Below are 9,692 nucleotides of genomic sequence, written 5' to 3' on the forward strand. Positions count from 1 at the left end.
GCGTTTCGTGGAATAACTTAATGGAATTTACAAAGAGATGTAGAAAAAGATCTTTATTTATTTTGCAAAGGTGCTTTTTGCTACTAAGGGGTTTAAAAATTGTTGTCCCTTAGCCTCCACTTTGATGCCTCGTTAAAAACCCCCTTCAGGAAAATCCTTTCTTTGGGAAAAAACCATGAAGTCAGAAAAATAGTACATCAGGGAGTGGAGTTCGCTTTTAACTATAGTACATTTTCAAGCATGCCACGACCTAGGTAGCTCGGTGTCATTCAAGTTGGTCACCTTGTAGTAGCCTTTTCCTAAGACCTGCCTAATTTTGTATGGCACTTTCCAATTAGCAGCAAGCTTTCCATCTCCAAATTTGTTAACTCCTATGTCATTTCTGATCAAGACCAAGTCGTCTAGAGCGAAGCTTCTTTGAATGACTTTTTTGTTGTATCTGTTCGTCATCCTTTATTTTAATGCTACTTCTCTTAGCTGGGCTTGTTCTCGGACTTCATAGAGTAGCTCGAGCTCTTTTTTGTGCCCCATGTACATTGCCAGCCTCGTCGTAGAAGCTCACCTTGGATTTTGCTCATTAATCTCAACTGGTATCATGGCTTCTATGCCATAAGCAAGTCGGAAGGGTGTTTCTCTTGTGGCAGACTGAGGTGTGGTCCGATAAGCCTATAGTACTTGAGGGAGTTCTTCGGCTCAGGCTCCCTTTGCCTCTTGCAACATTTTCTTCAACCCTGCCAGTATGACCTTGTTAGCCACCTTGGCTTGCCCATTTGCTTGTGGGTGCTCTACCGAGGTGAACTGATGCTTGATCTTCATGCTGGCTACCAGGTTTCTAAAGGTAGAGTTGGTGAACTGAGTGCCATTATCGGTGGTGATGGAGTGGGGTACCCCATACATTGTGATAATATTTTTGTAAAGGAATTTTTGACTTCTTTGGGCTAGGATGGTGGCTAATGGTTCTGCTTCTATCCACTCGTGAAGTAGTCTACTCCCACTATTAGATATTTTACTTGTCCAGGCGCTTGGGAAAAGGGACCTAGCAGGTCCAATCTCCATTTTGCAAAAGGCCATGGAGAAGTTATACTAATGAGCTCTTCGGGGGGAGCGACATGGAAGTTTGCATGAATTTGGCATGGCTGGCACTTCTTCACGAACTCGGTGGCATCTTTCTGCAGGGTCGGCCAGTAGAATCTGACTCGGATAACTTTTCTAGCTAACGACCTTGCTCCGAGATGATTTCTGCAGATATCATTATGGACCTTTTCAAGTACTTCCGATGTCTTTAAGGTAGGGACGCACTTCAACAATGGTATTGATATTCCCCTTTTATAGAGGATACTTTTCACCAAAGTATAGTTCTGTGCTTCCCTTTGGATTTTTTTAGCCTCTTTTTCCTCTTTGGGTAGGATGTCGAATTTCATATATTTGATTAGGGGGTTCATTCATCCGAGTTCTAATCCGGATACTTCGACGAAGTCTTGTCTGGCTTCTGCCTTGGCAACAGAGGGTTCTTGGAGGGTTTCTTGGATTAGGCTTCTATTATTCCCCCTGGCTTGGTACTTGCTAGCTTGGAGAGGGCGTCTGCTCTGCTATTGAGATCCCGAGTTATGTGCTTGACCTCAATTTCCACAAAATGCCTAAGATACTCCAAGATTTTGTCTAGGTACCTCTTCATATTGGAGTCTTTAGCCTGATATTATCCATTGATTTGTAAGGTTACCACCTGGGAGTCACTAAACACAACTACTTTTGTTGCGCCGACTTCTTCTGCCAGGTTTAATCCTGCAATCAAGGCTTCATATTCTGCCTGATTGTTTGAAGCTGGGAATTCGAATTTGAAGGAGACTTCTATTTGGATTCCCTCTTGGTTGACTAATATTATGCATGCACTGTTTCCAATTTTGTTTGAGGATCCATCTACATATAGTTCCCATGTAGTGGAGACTTCCTCTTGATCCCCTGTATATTCTGCCACGAAGTCAGTGAGGCATTGGGCTTTAATTGTCGTCCGAGTTTCATACCTTAAGTCGAACTCGGATATCTCTGTTGCCCATTGAACCATTCTACCTGCAATATCCGTCTTCTGAAGGATTTGCTTCATGGGCTGGTTCATTCGAACCCTTATTGTATGAGCTTGAAAGTAAGGTCGTAGCCTTCGTGAGGCTACTATTAAGGAATACGCAGACTTCTCAAGTTTTTGATACCTTAATTCAGGGCCTTGTAGGACTTTGCTAGTGAAGTATACAGGATACTGTCCGACCTCGTCCTCCCATATTAGAGCTGATGCTATAGCTTTGTCTGCTACGGACAAATACAAGACGAGTTCCTCCCCAACTTCAAGTCGGGTCAGAATATGAGGTTAGCTTAGAAACCTTTTGAAATCTTAGAATGCTTCTTCACACTCAAGGGTCCATTCGAACTGGCATCCTTTTCTTAGTAGAGAGAAGAGTGGCAGGGATCATAATGCCGATCTTGCCAAGAACCTGGAGAGGGCTGCAAGTCGGCCGTTCAGCTGTTGGACCTCCCTTAAACAAGTCGGGCTTTTCATTTCTAGGATTGCTTTGCACTTGTCGGGGTTCGCTTCAATTCCCCTTTGCGTAAGCATAAATCCCAAAAAAATTTCTGCCTCCACCGCGAAGGTGCATTTTGTGGGATTTAACCTCATTCCGTGCATCCTTATGGTGTTGAAGACTTGTGAGAGGTCTGTCAAGAGGTCGGCCTCATCCTTAGTTTTTACTAGCATGTCGTCTACGTAGACTTCTATTAAGTTCCTAAGATGAGGAGCAAACACCTTATTCATTAGTCTTTGATATGTGGCTCCAGCATTTTTCAGCCCAAAGGGCATGACCACATAGCAGTAGTTTGCTCTAGGCATGATGAATGATGTTTTTTCTTGGTCCGGCTTGTACATCGCGATTTGGTTATATCCCGAGTACGCATTCATGAACGACAAGTATTGATACCCCGAGCTGGAGTCTACTAAGGTATCAATATTAGGTAGCGGATATGGGTCTTTGGGGCATGCCTTGTTCAGGTCGGTATAGTCGACGCACATCCTCCACTTGCCGTTTTGCTTTTTAACCAGCACCACGTTTGCGAGCCACGCCGGATACTTGATTTCTTTAATGAAGCCGGCTTCTAGAAGGACTTGTACTTGTTCTTCCACCACTTAGGCCCGCTCTAGTCCAATCTTTCATCTTCTTTGTTGAACAGGTCGCGACCCGGGGTATACTGACAGTTTATGAGACATGAGTTCGGGATCTATCCCTGGCATGTCGAAGGCTTTCCAAGCAAAGAGGTCAAAATTTTCTTGTTGGAGCCTTATAAGTTATTGCTTCAGATCTTCTTTCAGGCTGGCTCCTATGTTGGTATTTTTCCCTTCCTCTTTTCCAATCTGCACCTCCTCAGTTTTTCCCCCGGCTTGCGGTCGCAATTCTTCTTTAGCTCTAACTCCTCTGAGCTCTATGGTGTGAACCTCCTTGCCTTTTTCTCTCAGATTTAGGCTTTCATTGTAGCACTTCCTCGCCAGTTTTTGATCTCCCCTGATGGTTGTTATTCCCTCTGGCGTTGGGAATTTCATGCAAAGGTGGGGAGTAGACACCACCGCTTTGAGTCGGTTTAGGATTGTTCTGCCTATTAACGCATTATAGGCTGAACTCACATCAACGACTATGAAGTTGATGCTCAGAGTTTTGGATTTTGCTACCTTTCCAAAATTTGTGTGCAGGGGTATGAATCCTAGTGGCTTTATTGGTGTACCTCCCAGCCCATACAGGGTATCGGGATAAGCTCTTAACTTCTTTTCATCCAATCTCAGCTTGTCAAATGCTGGTTTGAACAGGATGTCGGCCGAGCTTCCCTGATCTACTAGGGTTCTGTGAAGATGGGCATTTGCAAGGATCATGGTTATCACAACTGGATCATCATGTCCAGGAAGGATGCCTTGCCCATCTTCTTTATTGAAAGAGATGGTAGGAAGGTCGGGGGCTTCACCCCCGACTTGGTAGACTTCCTTCAAGTGCCTCTTGCAAGATGACTTTGTGAGGCCGCCTCCACCGAATACCCCCGAGATCATATGTATATGTCCTTCCGGGGTCTGTAGTGGTGGATCTCTTCGGTCCTCGTCATCTCGTTTTCTCTTGCTGTGATGATCTGACCTTTCAATGGGATATCTGTCCAGCCAACCTTCTTTGACCAGCTTTTCTATCTCATTTTTAAGGTTGTAACAATCATTTGTTGAGTGACCATACAGCTTATGGTACTCACAGTAATCATCACGACTTCCCCCCTTTTTATTCTTGATGGGTCTAGGTGGAGGAAGTCTTTTTGTATGACAAATTTTCCTACAGACATCGACTAGGAACACTCATAGAGGAGTATAGGAGTGATACCTCTTAGGCCTTTCAAGACCGACTTCCTCTTTTTTCTTGGGCTCTCTCTCTTTCTCTTTTGACGAGTGGGAGTGCCCAGGTCGCCAATGTGGCTCTCGCAGCCTGACATTTTCCTCCATGTCGATGTACTTCTCAACTCCCCTGTACATCACTCAGAGAGGTCGGATGCCTTTTTGAGATGGATTGGGAGAAGGGGTATTCTCGGAGTCCATTTACCAAGCCCATAATCACTGCCTCTTGGGCAGGTCTTGAATCTCCAAGCACGCTTTGTTGAACATTTCCATGTACTCCCTCAGAGATTCTCTGACCTCCTGTTTTACACCCAGGAGGCTTGGTGCGTGCTTTACCTTATCCTTTTGGATAAAGAACCGCATGAGTAACTTCCGTGAGAGGTCATCGAAACTAGTGACCGACCTTAGAGGGAGGCTGTCAAACCACTTCATCGCTGCTTTGGTGAGAGTTGTCAGAAAAGCTTTGTAGCGAGTAGCATCAGAAGCGTCGATCAAATACATCCGACTTTTGAAATTACTTAAATGATACTTTGGATCAGTGGTTCCGTCGTAGAGGTCCATATCAGGGCTTTTGAAGTTCCTTAGAACCTTTTCCCTCATGATGTCCTCACTGAATGGATCATCTCCTCCTAAGGGAGAATCTTCTCGGTCGCTGCGAGAGTTTTGACTTTTGAGAGCAGACTCCAGCCTTAAAAGCTTTTTCTTTAACTCTTTTCGTCGCTCAATCTCGTCTTTCAAATTTCTTTCTGTTTCTCGCTGTCGCTCCAGTTCTTATTCCAACTGCTCCAGTCGTCCCTGGTGGCCATGGAACAATCCTATGAAATCACTTGCATGGGGTTGTCCTTCTTTTCCTGATGCTTGTCCCTCAGAGAGTTCCTCTTTGGGTCTTTTACTGAGGGGCCCTCTTTGTTCTGGTTGGTTATCCCTTGGTGGGTGACTATTGCTCTATCATTATTGCCAGCGTCTTGATTCTCTTGCTCGAAATTAGATGCTGTGTTTCCATCATCATTGAATTTGTCCGCCATTACGGGTTGATATCTCGGGTCCCTGGCAACGGCGCCAATGTTACGTTGGGTAACCGGAGATTGATGGACTGGACTGATAAGGTTGGCCCAATCGTCTGAAGGAGTGGGTCTCTGACTTAGTTTACGTTAAGGGGTCGATGTCTGACTTATATGTATGAACGAATGGGGGTGGTACCTACGAAGACACTCCGATGCGGTGATGCCTAAGTTAGCACAGAGTTTTACATGTTTTTGAGTATTGGAACTTAAAGATACCTGAGGGGTGTCAGTGTATTTATAGTGGCGCGCCAATAACCACCGATGGAGTAGTTCCGCCTTTTAAGGTGGATAATCGTCCCTTTATCTTAGAGAAGTTGAGATATGGCTCTTGGAAGTGGGTTGAGAGATTTTAAAGGCAGTTACTTATTTGAATAGGTGTTATCTGCCAGCTAACCTTCGATCTCGACTTCCTTGGAGTGAAGTCTGTGGTGAATCCGACCTCTTTAGAGGAGGTCGGTTACGCGGGGAGGCCAATCTTTGGATTGGGCCTTTTCATTTTATTTGGACCTGGACCTTAGTGTTGGGTCAGGGTATGAATAGTGCCACTACTCGAGTCCAATCTCTTTTATTTAAGAATTTAGACTGGAGTATTTCAACTCAGTTGCACAACCGACGTGATTTTTTAACACCGACGTGATTCAAGATTCTCAATAGTCACGTCTAATCAAACATCGCGTCTATTAGAGATTTTGGATTAATAATTTCCGTAATTTGAATATCATGTATATATTTGGAACAGAATTTTTAATCATTTTTCATTAAGACATAAGATGTAGAAGATTATTAAAATGAAAGAATGAGATGGTCAAATGATGAGCACTCACATGATCATATGATGCGTGATCATGTTCAATCGCTCGAGTGAACAACCATCACCAAAAGGAGGTTACGTTTTTTGTAGATTCAAAATATTTTAGGTAAGAAAATACTTTTAAATGTGCAACCACACAAGGAGGTGCTTAAATGATCCAGACAAATATTTCTAGTCATCATGAGATGATCCAGCTCTTCGTTTTAATATATAGTTTTAATTTAATTAACTCGCGTCCAAAAAATCGTTCATGTGTCTCTATCCATGTATAGCTATAGTGTTTCTGGATTTGCAAACACAACAACCACACACTAGTTAATCATTGTATGCAGTAATGTCACTTCCACAAGTAATAATTACTAGCTAATAACGGCAAATGTTATGAACTTAATCATGACTTTGGTTTAAAAGCAACTTAATCTGCCACAAATCTCGATTGATTAGAAGGGAAATCTGCCACGGATTATTAATTAGGAGCCCCTCCTAAATGTTTGGGCAGTAGTCCCATGTCCATTGCAAACGTCCGTGTATCAAAATAATAATAATAATAATAATAATAATAATAATAATAAGAGCAATGCTAGGGGCCAGTAATTTTTGTGATTGTTAGTCATCAACTAGTCATCAATGATAATTTGATGATGTGAGATTGATGTGATATTTCATCCAATGGCTCACCTTCCTCTGCTGGTTACATGCTGGCCAAAATTCAATAAAACTGTTGGAATAATAATAATAATAATAATCTGGCTTATTAGAAAATGCAAAATATGAACTATTTTATTAACGTATAATTTTTTTCGAAATTTATTATCAAAATATTATTTTTTAAATTTTTATTGAAACTAATTATCCAAATATTACTTTTTTCTATTAAGTAGCAATTAATTTATTATTTTATTTTTAATTATAATTTATTATAATAATAAAAAAATTAGCATATGAGTAATTAATTTTAAAATAATAATATTTTAGTATTAAATTTCAAAAAAATAATACATTATTCATAGAAAACGAATAAAATCAGACACCGTCCAAAATTGTGAAAAAAAAAAAATCAGTTCCAAAACCTATTTTGCACAAGTAATAAACAAGAGAGCTGAAACTTGTGGAAATGTAGTGATAAAGTTATAGCCATAGGTTTCAACTTGACTTTCGATAAAATAATGCGAATTATTATCTTGTTTAATTAATTGGGTGCAAAAAGCAAATAAAAATGAAAATGTTATTCATACATTAGAATTAACTATCAAAATCAATTACTAATATATTTACGTATAAATATATATATACTTTAATTTATTTTTAATATGTATTTATATTTTATCATATATTTTATATTGATAACTGACTTTAATAGAATAAATGACCATTTGTACCCATGAGAGATAAAAACGTTGATATTTGTACTCATAATAGCTCGAAACTAACCTTGTACCCATGAGAGATGCTGTCCGTGCAGTGTGACAAAAATACCCCGCCTTGGATCTGAGCTTGGTTCGTGCCTTTCCGAACCTATGTGGCACTCCCAAACCCTCCCCCCAATTTGAGCCAACCATTCACCATCATCATCTTCATCTTCTTCACCATTACCATCACCATAACCTCTATAACCTCTATCACCATCACCTCAGCACCGCCACAGCCACCTCCCTTCACCACAACCTCCAGCGACAACCCACACCGCCGCGCCCCTTTCTCTTCTTCTTCCCCTCTTCTCACCTCCGCTAAGCCCAGAAATCACAGCGCCATTTTCAGTGTATCCAATGATCATCAAGTGCCAAGAACTCATGTTTCTCTCTGGCATTCGATCAAACACCTTGCGTGCAATATTCATGTTACCACATTTTCCATACATTCCAATCAACCTATTGTTCAATTCAACCTCCCCTCGAAATCTCGATCTTCTCAAGAACTCGTGAACCCTTTTCTCATACTCAAGCGACCTCGTACTCTCGCACAAATTCAACATGGCGAGAAAAACACCATAATCAGCAACAGAACTTTGACCCATGAGTTCCAAAGCTTCAGCAAGCTTACCCTCTTCGCACAACTCAATCAAATTAACGTTCAGGATGGTTGCATCAAACAGCGCGTTTTGGCGGTTCTGGTCGACCCTATTATGAGTATTATCAAGTTTGGGTTTTGGTTCTCTGGGAAGATTCTCTTTCCGTGAAGTTTGGATCTTTTGAGCGAAACGACCAGTGGGGGTGGCATTTTTACAGCAGGGTTGGACCTTGTTGCTGTTGGTGGTGGGGTTCTTGGAATCGGAAACGGCGTAGGAGCATAGAGGAGTGGAAGGGAGAGAGCAATTGGAGGGCTTCGGAGGAGAGAAGCGTGGGAATTTAGAATGGGATGAGATGACGGTGTTTAATTTGCGGAGAACGGGTCCCAGTGACGCTATTGATGAGTGGAGTTTGAGCTCCATGGAGTTCTGATTTTGGAGGCTGTGTGGAACAATTGCAGAAGAATAATTTTCCATCCCCTGCGTTTCTTCCTGAGTTCTGTTTCTTTCATTGTATTGCTTTTAGTTCATTTTGCTTAATTTGGTTAGTTAGAAATGCATGTTAGTGGATTTAGGTGTGTTTTGATTCATGCTGGTGTTTGAAAATTTTGCTGTTTTGGTGGAGAGGAGGAGCTGGCGCTGTGATTTCTGGGCTCAGCGGAGGTGAGAAGAGGGGAAGAAGAATCAAGAAGAGAAAGGGGCGCAGCGGTGTGGGTTGTCGCCGGAGGTTGTGGTGAAGGGAGGTGGCTGTGGCGGTGCTGAGGTGATGGTGATGGAGGTTATGGAGGTTATGGTAATGGTGATGGTGAAGAAGATGAAGATGATGATGGTGAATGGTTGGCTCAGATTGGGGGGAGGGTTTGGGAGTGCCACGTAGGTTCGTAAAGGCACGAACCAAGCTCAGATCCAAGGTGGGGCACTTTTGTCACACGGATAGCATCTCTCATGGGTACAAGGTTAGTTTCGAGCTATCATGGGTACAAATGTCAGCGTTTTCATCTTTCATGGGTACAAATGGTCATTTATTCGACTTTAATAATTATCAATAAGTTATAATTTAAATAATATCATCTTCTCATATTTATCTAAGAAATTACAAATTCAAATTTTTTATTTTTGATTAAAAAAATTGGCTTTAATAATTAATTTTAATATATACATAATATAATTGAAAAAAAATTATAGCGAGGTGGTTTCAATAAGGAGCACATGAGTGAATGAGTCAATCTTAATTATGTTGAACCATTTCGTATACAATACTTCAGTAATAACTAAGTGGAAGAGTAGTTTATTATGGTTACATTATTACTCTTTCCTTTAAATATTTGATTATGTGCGTGATGCTATGATATTTTTAAGAGGGGAAAAGAGTCACTCTCAACCGGCAACAGTGAAATCATGTATTCGGTG

The 9,692-nt window shown here is 41.5% G+C and overlaps 1 protein-coding gene across 1 annotated transcript; it reads right to left on the reverse strand.

Moving 5' to 3' along the window:
- Window positions 1-7,907: 7,907 nt before the first annotated feature.
- Window positions 7,908-8,759, reverse strand: LOC130957703 (pentatricopeptide repeat-containing protein At2g34400-like). The gene has a single exon (XM_057884547.1). The coding sequence runs from the start codon at window positions 8,757-8,759 to the stop codon at window positions 7,908-7,910; it is 852 nt and encodes a 283-aa protein (XP_057740530.1).
- Window positions 8,760-9,692: the final 933 nt, after the last annotated feature.

This window comes from Arachis stenosperma, chromosome 10 (genome assembly GCF_014773155.1).
Source record: "Arachis stenosperma cultivar V10309 chromosome 10, arast.V10309.gnm1.PFL2, whole genome shotgun sequence".
Taxonomy (NCBI): Eukaryota; Viridiplantae; Streptophyta; class Magnoliopsida; order Fabales; family Fabaceae; genus Arachis; species Arachis stenosperma.

Bases quoted from the DNA above. Each gene is read 5' to 3' on its own strand.
- LOC130957703 (XM_057884547.1), bottom strand. From the start codon at position 8,759: ATGGAAAATTATTCTTCTGCAATTGTTCCACACAGCCTCCAAAATCAG.